At 34.3% G+C, this 18,198-nt stretch overlaps 2 protein-coding genes across 13 annotated transcripts in view; both read left to right on the top strand.

Annotated features, from left to right (window-relative positions):
* aclyb (ATP citrate lyase b) overlaps positions 1-18,198 on the top strand; it is a 157,850-nt gene that overhangs the window by 102,778 nt on the left and 36,874 nt on the right. For 9 of the 10 annotated variants that reach the window (XR_012387883.1, XM_073918302.1, XM_073918301.1 and 6 more), the window contains one exon: positions 880-1,654. The exons of the other annotated variant lie outside the window; for it this stretch is intronic. Coding sequence is in view for 8 of the 9 variants with exons in the window: in XM_073918302.1 (XP_073774403.1) it covers positions 880-974 (95 nt within the window). In the remaining variant the exon portion in view is untranslated. Of the gene's footprint in view, positions 1-879; positions 1,655-18,198 lie in introns of those variants that run through there. 10 annotated transcript variants of the gene reach the window in all.
* klhl11 (kelch-like family member 11) lies at positions 9,190-16,113 on the top strand. 3 transcript variants are annotated; one of them, NM_199783.2, is made up of 2 exons: positions 9,190-9,755; positions 12,322-16,113. In NM_199783.2, exons 1-2 carry the CDS (start codon positions 9,304-9,306, stop codon positions 13,907-13,909), a joined length of 2,040 nt encoding a protein of 679 aa, NP_956077.2. In that variant the 5' UTR covers positions 9,190-9,303; the 3' UTR covers positions 13,910-16,113. The 3 variants fall into 3 exon arrangements, with proteins under 3 accessions (NP_956077.2, XP_073773531.1, XP_073773532.1); XM_073917430.1 differs by having other exon boundaries at positions 9,192-11,531; positions 11,627-15,688; XM_073917431.1 differs by having other exon boundaries at positions 9,192-11,554; positions 11,617-15,688.

Genomic DNA, 18,198 nt, shown 5'->3' with positions numbered 1-18,198 from the left:
TATATAATTAGTTTGTGATTATGCCATGTTTTTACTAATCTCGCAATGCACAACAATATATCTTGGTGTATCAATATACTTGGTGTTGTAGAAAGTGCAAATTAAATAACAGGTGCAAGTGAGATGCACTAACCAAAAAAACATTGATGTGCCCTAAAGTCTAACAAGCTGAAACTTTTAAGAAGAATCTGACAGTCAAGAAAAATAGGGATTTGTCTTTGTGTTTTTTTTTTCTACTTAGAAGGATGCAAATAAAGTAATTTAATAATTAGTTGTTAATTACTCAACCTCATGCAGTTCCAATCCCCTTGAGACCCCAAAGCTCCAAGAAGAGGTTTGTTTGGCAAATAAACTGTATCGCAACTTTGTTCACATATGTCTTAGATGAAGGAGGCTTATGTCTTATATGGAGGACGAGGGAGCTCTCAGATTTTATCCAAAATATTTTTACTTGTTTTCCAAAGAAGTTGTCATCTGGTAATTAAAATATTTCTGGCATGGCAAGAATACAGCAATGTTGTCTGTTTCCTATTTTTTATTTTTTTTATTGATCTCACCAAAAGACAAACAAGCTTGTGTACTGTTAAATGTGATTAGTTATTTTACAAAAAAATTGTAAACTTGTAACTTAGAACTGTTAAGTTGACTTAATTGTCATATTTATGCATAGTTTATTCACTTAATAATTTTAGCGATTTGTTTACTTTACAAAAAAAATTTCAGTAAACATGTATTTTTTATAATGTGTGATAATTGCAGAGTGCATAGTCTATAATGTGTCTTGGTCATGAAATTTTACATGAGCCTTTTTCTTTCTTATTCTTAGTTGTTGTTTTTTTATGTTTGATTGTTGGTTTGTTTTTTACTGTAATCCCACAGGTCACTATCTGGACCAGAAACGTCTGAAGCAGGGTCTCTACCGACATCCATGGGATGATATCTCCTACGTTCTTCCTGAGCACATGTCAACGTAAACCGGAAACTTTTAAATATTTTGGGGATATATATTTTGATTCAGAAACATATCTATTTCATTACTTTATCAAAATGGAAAAGGGAGGGGTAAATTATTTAGTCATAACCAAAGAGATGTGGTGATAAAATACTAGCGAACTTGGTAACTTTCACAAAGCATGAACATTTTCAATTGAATTTGTAAAATGGCTGCTTATGTAACAAATATTTAATGTTTTCTAAGAACATCTTGTTCCCAACTCTACAATGCATCTTTCTTTACTCTGGTTAGGATTTAGAAATGAACTTCTATTAATAGAGGATGTTAGGGTGTCAATTCTAATTTGTATGAAAACACCACATCTTAAATATGCAAAGCACCAAATTATACATATTTATAAATATTATTTGTTACTAAATGTTAATACGCAAATTTTATTATGCCATCAACATTTATAATACAGTGGAAAAAGATTATAATGATACATACTAAAATACATAGTTCCAAAAAAAAATTTAATGAGATGCATGCTGCTACTTAACGAGATAACGAGAGACACACTGAACCAGGTGGAAGCAAATTTGCAATTCACAGTAAGCACATTCATTTACAAAAGAAAGGTGAATTTAAATCAGCTTCTTTGCTGTTGTTTTTATGCACCAAGATCTGTTACTTTTGAAAATAAAGTTCTTTATAAGTTATTATGTGTCATAATTTGTACATCTTTAAAGCACAAACAAGTTTGACTGAGTAAATTAAATTGTTTTAATGCAGACACTGTGCTTGTTAGGTACTGGAAAAGTCAACATTTACTGGAAATTTGTTGACCGGTGTAGAGAAATAGATACATTTTAGCTAAACTGTATGGAGTGCTAAAAAAAAAATACTGTATATTGATATATATAGTTGAAGTCAGAATTATTAGCCCTCCTTTAAATTTATTTATTTTTTTATTTCCAAAATGATGTTTAACAAAGCAAGGAAATTTTACGGTATGTCTGATAATATTTTTTTCTTCTGAAGAAAGTCTTATTTGTTTAATTTTGGCAAGAATAATGTCAGTTTTTAATTAAAAAAAAAAAAAAGAACATTTTAAGGTCAAAATTCTTAGTCCCCTAGCTATTTTTTACATCGTCTACAGAAAAAAAAAACATCCTTATACAATAATTTGCCTAATTACTATAACCTGCCTAGTTAACCTAATTCTTTAATGTCACCTTAAGCTGAATTCTAGTAAGTTATTAGAAATTAGTTATTAAAACTACTATGTTTAGAAATGTGTTAAAAAATAACATAATGTACCTACAGAACACTTGAGCTTTAAAAAATAGAAAATTATCAAATCTCTTTTTTTTTTTTTCTTTTTGCTAAACTACCTTGCCAGAACAAGAAATCGGTTGAAAGAATACAAAAATGTTTAAAGTAAACTGTTTAATTCTAGGAGACTTGTAAAATTTAAAAAAAAAAAAAAAAAAGTGTAGTGTTTCTTTAAGCGTTCAAGCAAAAAAAAATCTCAATCAATGATGTCACATTTCAAACATTCAATATTTATTATCCAGTCTCGTATAAAGCGTTGTATTCTCTCTCCAGCCAGATAGTAGAAAGTGAGAGCTTGTTTCAACAGTGGAGTTAAGTCTTTGCTTTATTGTGGTGTTTCTATTTTTTGTGGGTAGAAGACATGTAAGTCTTGATGTCTCCACATAAAAATCAGGTGGATGATAGCATCTAGGAAGATTGAGCTTGCAGAGGTCTGGTCACTCTCTCTTCCACTTATTCCATTTCTTTAGCAAGTCTGTAGGGAGTTTGGGATCATTCAAATATCTTGATTTAGACCAAAGCTTCTGAATAAGCACCTTGGTTTAAGTGGTGAAGGGAATAGAGAATCTGTGACTTTATAGACATACCTAAGTACATAATATATGTATTACAAACTTTAAGGCAGTGCCGCATTAAGCCTAAAGAAGGTTCCTAAGGATCTGCATGGTTTAGCCTCCCTTAGCTAAGATTGGGATCATTTTGTCAATGAGCCACTTGGCTTCTACCAGAATAGAAAGACTAAGGAGGCAGTTGTCCAGTTTTGTTTGTTGTACTTCAACACTTCCTCATTCCTAGATTGCTGGCCTTGAACATGTGTCAGCAGTGCAGATATAGCATGAAAGACACTATAGATTGTCCCAAACATCTGCCGTTTCTCCTCACAATGTGTTTCACCAAATAAACCTAAAGAGGGACCTATCTTCAGGCAGGATTATACTTGGAGGACCATACCACGTATATGTTCGCTAATGGCGACTACCTACTGCAGAAACTTGAGAAGAACCCTTGGCAGTGAGGCACCAAGGGTTGGACCTTGAAGAGAGAGGTACCCTGTTAGAAAAAGGAACAGTTGAAGATCAGCCTATATATTCTCTTATTCTGCACACGATGGTACAATATAAACCATGACTCATCATGTGCATGCTGGACTTCTGGAGGTACTTGGATGACGCACAGTGCATCCGAAAATTATTCATAGCACTTCATTTTTTCCACATTTTTTTATGTTACAGCATTATTCCAAAATAGATTGGATTTGCTAATTTCCTCAAAATTTTACACTCAATACCTCATAATGACAATGTGAAACAATTATTTTTTTAAATTGTTGCAAATTTATTAAAAATAAAAATCCTGAGAAATTACATGTACATAAGCATTCACAGCCTTCGCTCAATACTTTGTTGATGCACTTTTGGCAGCAATTACAGCCTCAAGCTTGGCACAAAATTTCTTTGGGAATTTTTGCTTATTCCTCTTTGCAGTACCTTTAAAGCAACGGTGTACAGCTATTTTCAGATCTCTCCAGAGATGTTCACTAGGATTTGGGTCTGGGCTCTAGCTGGGCCACTCAAGGACATTCACCGAGATGTTGTGAAGCCACTGCATTGATTTTTTGGCAGTGTGGTTTGTGTCATTGTCCTGCTGGAAGATGAACCTTCATCAAGTTGCCACAATCACTCAGCATGTTGATGAATTGGATCTTGCACTGGAGCTTGAATTTAACGTTAAAAAGACAGCTGTAATGAACTCTATCAAACAGGGGCAAACTGACCATTTTGCAGACTGGGCAGTTTCCTACTGGGCCAATGTACTTTTTGATGGGAGCTGATCATCTTTTTATGATCTGATTGGCCCATAAAACACTTAGCAGCCTATCGCTTTTATTTCTGCCTAATTAATTGACGATGCTGTGATCTGTGACACTCTGAAAGTAAGAATTTTTTTTTCGTACCTGTCCATGTGACATAATCTGCTGCCCATTGATTCTTTTCTTTATTGACATTGGGCTGACCCAATCACAAACTACCATTTTCCGCTCTGTGTGAGCGTGCAACGTTGGTGAATATTTCTCAAATTAGTCGAGAGCCATGCCTGATTTAAACCAAGGTGTATAGTTCTAATAATATTTATACAATAGTTGGGTCATTATCAATATAAAATGCCTTTGAGACATTGACATTTTTAATTTTTGATATAACCACATAGTTGTTGTATTAATTATTAGACCTTAGGCTGTAAGAAATTATTGTTGGTCAAGCTCCAGCATTTTTACAAATAATCTGCAAGCAGAAAAACAGTTAACAAACCTCAAATTGTGTCAAACCTGTCATGTAGTTTAAGTAAATTTTGATTACAATGTGATTATAAAATGTATATTTTCAGAAAGGTAATATGTCCCTTTACCAACCCAACTTTTTAGATTATGGAAAGTCTATTTATATTAATGAACTAATAGACAAAACATATATTCATTTATTCATTCATTCATTTTCTTATCAGCTAACCCCCTTTATTAATCTGGGGGTCGCCACGGCGGAATGAACCGCCATCTTATCCAGCATATATTTTATGCAGCAGATGCTCTTCCAGCTGTAACCCATCACTAGGAAACATCCATACACGCGCGTACATACTCTACGGACAATTTTAGCCTACCTAATTCACCTGTACCACATTTTTGGACTTGCGGGGGAAACAGAGCACCCAGAGGAAACCCATGCGAACATAGGAAGAACAAGCAAACTTCACACAGAAATGCCAACTGACCCAGCCGAGGCTCGAACCAGTGACCTTCTTGCTGTGAGGCGAACGTGCTACTTACTGCACCACCACGTCACCCATAAAACATTTTTTCCCAATATAACATGCAATAGTTGCACTTTCTTTTCAAAAGAAAACCCAAGATCTAATATATTTTGTCAAATTTTCAGACAATATTAACTGGCCCTTATTGGTTAATTAAAAAATCACAGACAATGTTTTGCTGAGGTTATAAATAATTTGTTTATTTTCATAAAAGTTGAACATAATGGTGGAAAACAAGATAACAGGTGAACATTGGCACAACAGGGGGGACAAAGGCTCATGTATTGCATCTACTGGTGTAGTATGTATCTGTATAAGTGTTGCAACATAAAACATTAACTAATAAACAATAAAATATTAAATACATAAATTGTCAATAGCAATGCATATGTCCACCCTGTCAAGGAAGGATTTGTGATAGGGCGGACAATGACAGGGAGGAAATTTTTGGCTAAAGATAGCATTTATTCAACACAGGTTGTACAACATTTGTTCAACACAGCAGGTAAAGTGTTTCCCTATATTAAGCTCTTTGTAGTTTAAAAGCTATATTTTTATTTTCTGATTTTGTTTTAATATCAATTAATATTTCACTATGACAGGGTGGACATGTTAAGCTTGACAACATTCAGCTTCAAACACAATATGAAGGGAAAATAGAAAACATAAGTATAGATACTTCATGTGTGCACATCAGGTGTTTTAACCTCCTCTGAAGAAATGCAAAATGGGCATGGGGATGCCAATGAATACATCAGAGGGTTTCTTAAAGGGGCATTGGCCATATCATGACAGGATGGACAGCAAGGACATGTGCAAAATGATTAACAATATTATGAAAACAAAATAAAAATATGAAAATTTGTTTTTTTGTCAAATAACTTGTTAAAGACAATGAGAATATTAAAAAAACTTTTTAGTTCGATCTAATTTACCAACTTTTTAGATTGAAGTTGGCTAAGCAGTGTGTGGGACATGACAAAATCACAGAAATTGACAAAAACAATTTTTAAACACTTATAATTCCATCTGCATGTCTTAAATCATGTATTAAAACAATTGTTTTTTAGAAGTTTCTGAACCTGTTGTTAACGTTTTGAATTCATACCCTACATTTAGAAATTTAGAAAAACATTTAAAAATTGCAAACTAGCTGTTATTAATCCTGTTTTTTAAAAAACCACAGCTTGAGCCCAAAGAACTAGTAAATTATTGACCTATTTCAAACCTGCTTTTTCTATCAAAGAAGTCGTATCTGCTCATCCAAGGTCCTTCCTACAAAGAAACAATAGGAAACAACAGTGAGGCATTTGATACAATCGATCATAATATTGTCCTTGATCGGCTTGAAGATTATAGTGGTATTACAGGAACTGCATAGGCCTGGTTCAGGTCTTATCTACTTGAACATTATCAATTTATATCAGTTAATAAAGAGGCATCATAAAGATCACAAGTACACTGTGGGGTACCACAAGACTCAATTCTTGGTCCCTTACCTTTTACACTACATATGCTACTGCTAGGCGATATCATTAAAAAACAGGGAATTAGCTTTCACTGTTATGCTGATGATACACAACTTTATATCTCCTTTCAACCTGATAACTTGTATGAATTTACAAAATTAACAGATTAGCTGATATTAAAAATTGGATAACTAAAAACTTATTACTAAATTCAGATAATCTGAGGTCTTGCTTATTGGACCCAAAAACCTCAAATGCAAAAACCTAGAACACTGTCTAACCCTCGATGGATTCTTAGTTCAGTCCTCATCTTCAGTCAAAAACGTGTGGGTGATTTTTGATAGCAACCTGTCATTTGAAGGCCAGATTTCAAGCATCTGTAAAGCTACATTTTTTCATCTTAAAAATTTCACTGTTTCAATTTACTATAATCTTGTATGTGAAGCTGCTTTGACACAATCTACATTGTAAAAGCGCTATAGAAAGAAAGATAAATTGAAGTGAATATTTCCCATATATGGCTTTTGTGCTTTAATAGAATAGGAGTTGGTAAGCAAATTCAAGGGTATGCACAAATGGGTAGCATTTTGATTGTATGCAGTTTGCTGCTCTGGCTCAAAATGCAGGGCTGATATTTTTTCTATCAAACTTGCCAATTTTCACAATCAAGCTTTGGAAGCATGTAAGCTTGCATTTCTCCTCTCACAAATCTATAATATGGAATTATTGGAATGTGCTAGAGAGTAAAAAAAATCTGTTTTTATTAAAGAATGGGTGGACAGAGGAATAATTTTTATTTTAGATTTAGTAAAAAAGGATGGTAACCTTTACTCTTACTTTGACTTTTCTGGAATTTAGTAAATGGATATTTTAATGGATATTTACCCAAAGTATATGATTGGGTTAATAAATCTATTTCTCCAAAACCATTACATTTGACCAGAACTTATGCTAATAAATACTTAAAATGTGAAATGCCTAAATTAGCTATCGGAGATGTGAAAATGAGTTATATTAAACGTAATAATTTGTACTTTAGAAGAAATTTTGTTAATAAGTTTTGCTATTTCTGTCCACCATTAAAATTTGGTATGGTATCAATATGTTCAGGTTCAAACTTATTCGCATGGGTGCTCTAGTTTCCCTCACAGTCCAAAGACAAGATAAGTGCTATAGGTGAATTGGGTACTCTAAATTGTCTGTGTGTGAATGAGAGTGTTTGGGTATTTCTCTGTGATGGGTTGCAGCTGGAAGGGCAGTTCATTCTGCGGTGGTGACCCCAGATTAATAAAGGGACTAAGCTGAAAAGAAAATGAATAAATGAATGAAAGAATAAATAACATGAAAGAATTTTATTTTTAAATCCTTTATAATTACAATCCCTGTATTTCTTTACTATGTAAACAATTCTTCACAATACACATACTTTAATTCTAATCTTAAAAAACAATAACACATTTATTCTTCGAATGCAATTGTGTAGAAAATCTTTGGGCAGAAGTATCTTGGCTTGTCTTCTCAGCTTACAAAACTTTTTTGATTTTAAGACAATTAATCTATTGTTTTTGATTTGGGAGTCAGACTGTAAGGAAGTGGACAATGTTGACTTTTTTTTACTCTTTGTGGCCTTTTCCATCTTCATAGATGTAGAGTCATTGAGTGTATGCCTAATTTTAGAATGTTTTGCATCGATTTGAAACTTCATTATGAATCTGGCTATTGTTAAATAAGAAACCAACTGTGCTGTTGAAAAAATAGTATAGCTATAAGCCTTACTTTTAAACGATCACATCCCTTTTGATACGCCTATATATTTATATATTTGAATAATTTACTTATATTGTAAGATATTTACGGTTAAAGTCAGAATTAGTAAACCCTTTGAATTATTATAATTTCTGTTTAACACAGACAAGATTTTTTCAACACATCTCTAAACATAATAGTTTTAATAACTCATTTCTAACAACTGAATTATTTGATGTTTTCCATGATGACAGTAATTATTATATATTTTTAAGACCCTTCTATTCAGTTTAAAGTTACATTTAATGGCTTAACTAGGTTAATTAATTTAACTAGAAAGGATAGGGTAATTAGGCAAGTTATTGTAATGGTTTGTTCTGTAGACTATTGAAAAAATATATAGCTTAAAGGGGCTAAACATTTTTACCCTAAATGTTTTTTATTATTATTAAAAAACTGCTTTTATTCTAGCTGAAATAAAACAAACAAGACTTTTTCTAGAAGAAAAAATTATATCAGACATACTGTGAAAATTTCCTTGCCCTGTTAAACGTCAATTGGTAAATATTTAAATAAGAAAAAATGGGGGTTAATAGTTCTGATTTTAATACTATGTTTAACTTATTTTGATTTATTTTCTTTTAATTTCATTTTTTCTTTAAGTATTAGTTATTCTTTCATGTATTGTTTTTTTTATATTTTGTTATGTAACTAGCTATACAATAAATATGTATTAATTTGTATTCAAGTCACATAATATTAGCACAAATTGCATGTTTTACGTATGCCCTGTTTCTAATGTTAAAAAATAAATAAATAAACCTTCTCGGATCAGCTGTTCACGCCTCACGTCAGTTCCTGTAACGTCAAAACGACTCCTGCGTTGCATGCTGTGTGTGCGCATGTGCGTGTTGTTCAGCTCTGTTTATGTTGGAGTGTGTGTGTTTGAGTGTGCTCCACCACCTCAACATACTGCGCACTTTACGAACCGAGAGCGCGGACACCGAGATGGCCGCAGCCGCTCCGAACCCGGAGGACGCCAGCCGAAACAGCAGCAGTCCAAGTACGCCGAGTGCTCTAATGGGAGACGGAGAGTCCGAGGAGGCCGAGGAGTTCGCCTCCGCTACTCACTGCTCGGAGCTCTCCCGGCGGCAGAATGAACAGCGGAAGCTCGGGCTCTTCTGTGATGTGACACTTGCGTTCAGCAGTGCTCCGGGAGCAGCAAACAACTTCGAATTCAACGCTCACCGCTCGGTCTTAGCAGCAGCCACAGATTACTTCACCCCTCTACTCGGGGGACAGTTTTCGGAGTCGGTGACGCGACGGGTGGAGATGAAGGAGTGGAGCAGCGAGGCAGGCCTCGATCAGGAGACGGTGGAGAGCGTCATACAGTTCATGTACACGGGCGAGATCCGAGTGAGCACCGCCAATGTTCACGAAGTGTTGGAGCTCGCGGACAGGTGAGGGATCATTAGGATGTGTCAAAACTCGGCGAGCTGCCTAACTTAATAAGACAACATTGGTATGTTTGGTCACTATACGTTACTCTCTGGACATCATATTAGGCGTAGTGTAGCGCATTTAGGCATCACCGACACCTTCAGAACAAGCAGCGTTTTGGCGTCGTTACTGCTTGCGGCATTTGTAGTATTATAGGCGGCGTTTGCAGCATTCGGGGTAAAGCTATCAAAAAATCTATTTCAGGTACGCAGCATTTGTTCAACATGGGCATATTCGAAAGCCCCGTCTACAAGTAAAATACATTTTAAATATGTATTTTTCCATGTTTTAGCTAATGCAGTGTAGTTCCACTGTATTCCCATTATTTTTTTAATATTTGTAATTTTACACAAATGTTTATAATGTTTGTTCACTTATTCATATGGATTGTGATTGAGGTCAAAAAGTTGCATAGCGTGAAATGAATATCTACAAATCCAGTGATTTAGTCTTTTGCCTGAATGTTATCACATGACATGTTAGAATATTTCATAACTGTTAACAAATGTCAGTGGTATATCTAAAAATGAATCTCGAATATTAGTTTGCAAAATGTAAATTGGTGATATTAAAATTTTATAGACAAATTTTAAAACTGATTATATGGCACTTATTTTAACAACACATGGGTAGTGCATCAAGAAACATTTTACTTTTTGTGTTTATAGAATGTAATTTTTTTGTAGCCCCTCGGTCATCTGCTGTTTATCAAAATAATTAGAGTATATTAATGAATTCACAAGACATAATACTACTAAGCATGGGGCTATAACTGTTTCAAGGTTTACCGTGGTTTGGAAAAGTCATGATTTTAAAACATTCAAAATTTTCTGCTATATGTTTCCTAAGGTATGTGTAAGATTTTTTATTTACTTTTTTGTTGTTTATTAGGACAACGATATCTCCAGCCGAAAAGATAACTAAAGATAATGATGTAAATTGTATCAGTGTTTTTGAAACTAATGAAGACAGTGGAAGTCAATGATTCACTTGAATTATTTAGTCTTACATGTTTACTGTTCCAAAATATTTTAAATGTTTCTTAAAAATAAAATATATTATGTTAAAAGGGAAAAAAGTTTTAGGGTTTCTTCACATCTGTGGTTCGGTTCATTGGTCCATTGTAGCATTTTTTTTTTTTTTTTTTTGCTGATTTTGGGTCCTTTTCACATCACACTGATTGTTATTTTCCGAACCAGTAAAAAAGAACCAAAATGCAGTCTTTTGACAAAATCCCCATCACTCATTGGCCAAATGTTATTGAACATATTTCCTAAACTGCTTTTCGATTGTTTCGAATTAACATGCAGGGAAATGCCAGTGTAAGTCCCGCAAGTAAACTAACCGGCAGACACAAAATGTTGCTTTTTATCATGGAGGTACGACTGCACTGGCTGATTGTATACTATATAGATTGTACACATTACTTTAAACAAACTATACATTTTGAGAATGAAGTGGCTGGAAAACAACGTTTTAATTCATTGCAATGCGCCTTCTCCATTTACAAGTCATTTCAGGAGGAGTAGTGAATTAATTTAGCTAAACTGTGATATACTCATCTTACGGAAATATTACCAACGATCCATCAAGTAATGTTTTTCCCTCTCTCTCCCTGTTGATAAAGCACTGTCAACAAATATTTTTCCTCCACACCCCATAAGATGAGACAGTGCATTGGACTACGACAGCTGGATTAGTCCAAAAAGGCGCAGTACAGTACTTTTAGCGGTTGGGTTGCGGTTTTAGTTCAGATCATGTTCTCACCACAAACAAACTGCCCCAGGGTTTGTTTGAAAGCGTACTGAGACCAGCTTAAAGGTGGTCTCAGTACGTTTTTTTGATACGCTTTTGGTGCGCACTCGAGTGTGATTGCTACATTCACACCTGCGCAAATGAACCGCATAAAGAGGAAAAACAAACTCTACTGCGATTCAGCCAAACTAAATAAGGCAGGAATAAAAACACTCTTAGTTTTTTACCCAGACATATAAAAAGAAAATATTTTAGAGCAGTTATCACAATACTGTTAAACCGTGAAACTATGATATTTTTGTCTAAGGTTATCATATCGTCAGAATCTTTTACCAGCCCATGCCTAATACCACAAGCATGCATAGTCCATTTTGTTATATCTATGCAACAAATATATTGTTTCTATTTTACATACTTGCTGTACAAAGTAGGTTTAGGGATAATACCTAGTTATTACAGTTAATGACTATTGTAAATTCATCTGTACACAGCACAAGGAAAGTTGTTTTTGAAAATAATTTTCTCATTCATACATGCTGCCTAATGATTTGATTGTCAGTAACAAAACAGTCTTGGTTTATGGTATAAACTAGCAAAATATCAATCAATCGATGCTACATATTTTTACAGTATATTGTCACATATCCAAGTCCTAGGTGACTAACAAATAACGCAGCATTGCTGTCATATATTTGGTCTGTAACATTGTTTTTTTTTGTTGTAATAATTGTGGTTAAATCTAACATTCTGCATTTTCTTTTCTATTCTCAGGTTCTTGCTTGTGCAGTTAAAAGATTTTTGTGGAGAATTTCTGAAGAGAAAACTCAGCTTGGGCAACTGTGTGGCCATCCATAGCCTTGCACACATGTACACTTTGGATCAGCTGGCCTTGCGTGCTGCTGACATGATTCGCCGCAACTTCCACAAAGTCATTCAAGATGAGGAATTTTATACTCTTCCATTTCACCTAGTCAGAGACTGGCTGTCTGATGCAGAGATTACTGTGGATTCTGAGGAGGTTCTCTTTGATGCTGTGGTCAAATGGGTTCAGAAGAACTCAGAAGAACGTGTTAAGTATTTTGAGGAGCTCTTTCGTCTCCTCAGGCTTCCACAGATAAAGCCAACCTATCTTACAAGAGTGGTAAAAAATGAGCCTTTGGTTGCACAGAACGCAGCCTGTCTACAGCTTGTGTCTGAGGCTGTGGAAGGTCACGCAATCCGCTTTGAGAACCTCAAATCTGCAGATACAGAATTCTGGGCCTCATATATGGCCACGTTCCAGCCTAGATTTGGACAGAATATGGATGTAATCATGGTAGTTGGTGGAGTCTCTGAAGGAGGCGACTATCTGAGTGAATGTGTAGGTTATTTTGTGTACGAGGACCGCTGGGTCAATTTGCCACACATCCATAACCATCTGGATGGTCATGCTATTGCAGCCACTGATACACATGTATATGTGGCCGGGTCTATGGAACCAGGATTTGCCAAGACAGTGGAACGCTACAATCCAAATCGGAACACCTGGGAACAAGTTAGCAACCTCACCACACGTAAACATTCCTTTGGCCTCACTTGCATCAAAAATATTCTCTATAGTATTGGCGGCCATGGCAACTTTAGCCCAGGCTTCAAGGATGTAAGTGTCTATGAACCCGATCAAGACAAGTGGCACAACCTAGAATCTGCTCCTAAGATTTTGAGAGATGTCAAGGCTATTAGTGTTGAAGACCGATACGTTTATGTCACAGCACGAACACCTGTAGATACCGACAGTGATGATGGGTTGAAGACAGTCACAACGCGATATGATACGGACAGTCGCCAGTGGCAAGAAGTTGACTCCTTGCCACTTATTGATAACTACTGCTTGTTCCAAATGGCAGTAGCTTCGACTAATTTCTACCATACAGCATCTTGCTGTCCCAAGAGTTACACCAATGTACGTGATGATGTAGCTCGCCAGAAGATTAGTGCTAGAATCTCTGATGATATTCTTGAGAGCCTTCCACCAGAGGTTACCAGTATTGAAGGTGCTGCTATCTGCTATCTTGGTGATGATGTGTTTGTGATTGGTGGCTGGAAGAACAGTGATGATGTGGATAAGCAGTATCGCAAGGAGGCATATCGTTATTGTGCTGAGCGCAAGCGCTGGATGCTTCTGCCACCTATGCCTCAACCCCGCTGCCGTGCCACAGCATGCCATGTGCGCATTCCATACCGATTTCTTTATGGGTGTCAACGCTACCCAATGCCACAGAATTTGGCACGTCAGAGGGACCGTATGCAGCAAATGCAGCAGTTGCATCGTCGCACATTAACTCTACGCAGACAATTACAATCACAGATTGAATGCTGAAAGCTCATTAGAAAAACTGATAACACAGTCTCGTCGGCATTTCCATGATCCCATTCTTATTTAAATGTGCATTATTTGTTTACCTGAGACATTTCATCACTGGTAGAGTGAATGAAGTGGTTAAAGCTGGTAAAGAGTATTTTCAGTGTGACTGTTTGTATAATGGAACTATATAAATATGTAAAAAAAAAAAAAAGGGTACTTTTGTAAATATCCATACTCCTGAAACATTGTTTCATGGCCTTGCATGAATTTGCCTTATTCCTGTTGTCGGCAAGTTGCAGAACACTGCACATTGTTTAATTATCTTAAGTCACAACGTTCCATGAAGTGATGGATTTCCTGCTACAATTGTAGGTTTTTCAGTTGTTTGCTATACAGTGAGTGACAGTAGTTCAGCATTTTTCCTAGCTGTAATGTAATTTTCAAAGCCGCTCAAATGTTTTGACCAAACCATCTGTTACTACACAAGGAACCATCTTTATTCTTCTCCTTCTTGTTCTTAATTACAATGTTTTGCACTTGAATTTAATGCTTTCACAATCTTTATTATTTTTCAAAAATGCATTCCTTAACTATAAGCACTTAATTTCAGCGTTAGCACTAGTCTTAATCTTTTTTCTTATTAATTAACTATATTTGTTTATTTTGATATTTAAAGCACAGGGAACAAACAGTTATTCGATTATCAATAACACGTGTGACCTTACAGTGGCAAATACATAGATTTTCAAAATACAGTTAAGGGACCATTACCTCAGTTTTAAAGAAAATATCGTGCAAGCAGTTGCATAAAAATAATTTTCCCACCATTTTTTTTAGATTATAAGTTTAAGGTATTTCCAAGTCCATTTTTTCCGCTCTTTCATGCATTGCTTGTCAATAATTGTTAAGTTACAAGTTTTATTTTTTCCCCAGTGAACTGCAGTTGTACATTCCCGATTTTGATATGGTTCATACTGATAGTACTATCACTGCGTATGTGTCTTTATTACAAAGGCTATTAATAATCAAATTATTTTGATTTAAAACCTGTTTTCATCCTTTACATTTTTATTACGTTGTGCATTCCCTCTTTTTATCTTTGTATTTAGAAGTACTTTTTTTCTTTTGGTCTTTTACAATGTGATGTATTTTATTGCAAGAAATCTCATTGCACTTCACTGGGTGAAAACTAGTTGCCACCAACGAGTGAGCAGCTGATTGCCACAATCAAGATCAGCTTCAACATTTCATAATGTTCATCTGAAGAACATATAGCCGTTATTGCAGTCCATGCCAAAGTCTTAAAGTATGTCATCTTAGCTAAACTAATGTTCGCTTTGATGTTAAAATATCTACTAAATGCAAGATAGAAATGGCTTTTGACAATGTATCTGTAGCTCTTGTCTTGTGCAGAATGTGTCATATCATACAAGGGTAAAAAAATAAACATTTTTCAAACATTTTCCTGCATATGGAGACTGGAATCTTAAATATTGTATTAACTCAATGGAAAATGTTTTGTGTCTCTCATGTTGAGATGTGGTTTAATAGTGTTTAAACTCGGTTTTTTCTTTCTGCACAAAAGAAAGGGTTGTGTAAGTATGTAAATATGTATGTATGTGTGTGGGTCTGTGGAGAAGTTGTCTGACAATGAGTAGCAAGCCTGGGATGGTACTTTGTCCCACTCTCGTTGTAAAGTCTTTTAAGGACAGGTATAGTTATTTGCATGTGTTATAAAGTATGCACATGTTGTGAATCTCAGTGATTTGCAATAAATATTTATTAAGAATCTGATTCTGTACATGAGTAATTTTTCTGCCTAGCTCTTGCTCACCCTTTCTGAAGTGTAACATTGCATTTTAGAAGAACATTCACAAGAAAATGTAAGTAATAGACAGATTTCCTTTTTTTTTTTTTTTTGCAGCACTCTGTTAAAATGCAGATTGTCAAAACAGCTTTATTAGTGTAAATAGGCAAAAGTGAATATCAGTAATGATGTGAAATGTTGCATGATGTGATTCAACTGTAGGCCTGCCGTACAGAACCCATAAGCAAACCAGAGGTAATCATGGCAAGGAAAGCAAAAGCCTGTAGATGACAAACATAAAAGAAAACCATAAATGAAGCCAGGCTCATTTTGGGACCAGCTTTCCTTTGACCTGTCCTAAGCAAAGAAGAAGTAGACATACAGTTTGCTTATCAATGGCTTTAAAGAGATAGTTCACCCCCCAAAAATGTACTCAATATTTACTCTTCCTCAAGTGTTTTTTTTTTATTCTGTACAAGACAAAAGAAGATACTTTGAAGAAAGCTGAAAACCTGTAACTTGACTACAAAAACAAAGTTTTCTGTAAGTTTGGAACAAGTTTAAATAATTAAAGAATTTGCAGTTTTGGGTGAACAATATAAGCGCAATTAGCATGTACACTGCTCAGTACACCCCATACAAATCTTTCTTTTAAATTCATATTTTTAATTGAAAGATGTACAATATTATATGTGTGCATAAACTTCAACATCAAATCTGAACAATCAAAAACTAGTACACCCAAATTTGGTTTATGTTATTTTTTTAACATTTAATTGTACACTCAGAAAAAAGGTACATGGTGGTTCTTAAAGAACAGTTTTGTACCTTTGTAAGAGTTGTACCTTGTATACAGAAAAGACCCCTTATGATATTGTTCTGTACGTTTTATTGTACGACTGAATTTAATTGAATCTCATAAAAAAAAGGTACATAAGTGTTGGACAACTCTATTACAATAGCTATGAAAATAAATATTCCTGGAAAGGCAAAGTGATTTTATAAATAATTCCCATATTAATCCATGAATCATCATTTAAATGCACATTTAAAGAAACTCATAAACATAATAATTAAGTTCTATATTAAAAAAAACTGGCATAACAAAACTAAAGGTATTGTAAACTAAACAATTAAGGCATTTCTATTAAAACATTTGGTAAGCATTTTTTGATAAATACATTTTCATTGTTGATAACCGCACCTTCTGGAGCTGGCAAAAGTCCTGCATGTGCAAAGTGTTCATGCATACATTATAGTATTGTAAAGCTAATCAATCATTGTGCTTATCTCATTACAGTACTTTTGCATAATTACATTTCTATTTTAAAATCAAGTAAATTAATTAAACTTTTAAGTGATTATAAAGGTATTGTGTGAAAAACTGTTTTATATTGTACATGGGAGAATGTATTTCTCTAACATTTTTGAGTTTAGTGTAGTGAAATGTTTATTTAAAAAAATGATCTTTTGATTTGTGTTAAGAGTATTTTAAAATTAAGAGTATTTTATTTACTGTAAATGGAAAAGGTGCATTTACACAAAAAGAAACTTAAAAAAAAAAACATTGTTTAAAATGTATTTGATGTTTTATATTTACTGAAAATAAATTGGCACATTTTGGATATAGCAAAATGGTTTTAAATCGTTCTTGAAAAAAGACATTTGACACTAAGTCTGGTCACTGTGGTGGTGCCTTTATGGATTAAATTTGTACAATATTGTATGTGCAGGTCTTAAAAACTAAGGGTACATTTTGGTTTCCCATGGAACAAATCATGTTCTTTTAGGTACAACCTGCAATGGTACAATTCTGTTCCATAAAAAGGTATAGCCTTAGTGACAAGGGTTAGTACTTTCTTTGGCACAACATTGAACCATTTTTCTGTGTGTATTGTCTTTCAACTTCTAAATAGGTTTGTTGACTAAAATATTACTGTAATAAATGTCTGTTAAATAAATCTGTTTTGTTTAAATGTAGCAAAATACATTGCCTATATTCACTTAGAAATTGATAAAAATATTTATTTTCTGGGGTGCACTGAATTATGTTGAGTGCTTTAAGTAAAGCTGTTGGTCACTATAGCTACGGTTACCGAAAAAAATTTAGTTTAACGTTATTTAATGTCTATGAAAAAAAAATGCAATTTTACCCCCTAGTAGTTTGTATGAAAATCTCAGGTAAAACAAAATATTGGATTTTTCAATGAACAATGCAATTAGGATGAAAATTATGTTTTTACATATCACAGAAGAACATTATAATTAGAATGAACAAATCCATTATTCATAAAAACCACTAAAAATAGTTACAAAATGAAGTAAACTGTATCTTATTGGGACTACGTTCATCCACTTTTTAAAATCTAAAAGCATACTTTTAGGTTTAGCAATAGTGCATTCCAAGTGCACAAAAAGTTGACTATACTATAAAAGTTATGCTATGGATTGTGTTTTGCATAAAGAGACTTTCTCCCAAGTTCACTTAAATACTTAA

This window comes from Danio rerio, chromosome 12 (assembly GCF_049306965.1).
Source record: "Danio rerio strain Tuebingen ecotype United States chromosome 12, GRCz12tu, whole genome shotgun sequence".
In the NCBI taxonomy this organism is placed as follows: domain Eukaryota; kingdom Metazoa; phylum Chordata; class Actinopteri; order Cypriniformes; family Danionidae; genus Danio; species Danio rerio.
The sequence above is the reverse complement of the archived record's forward strand: the minus strand, read 5'-3'. Positions and strand labels throughout refer to the sequence as shown.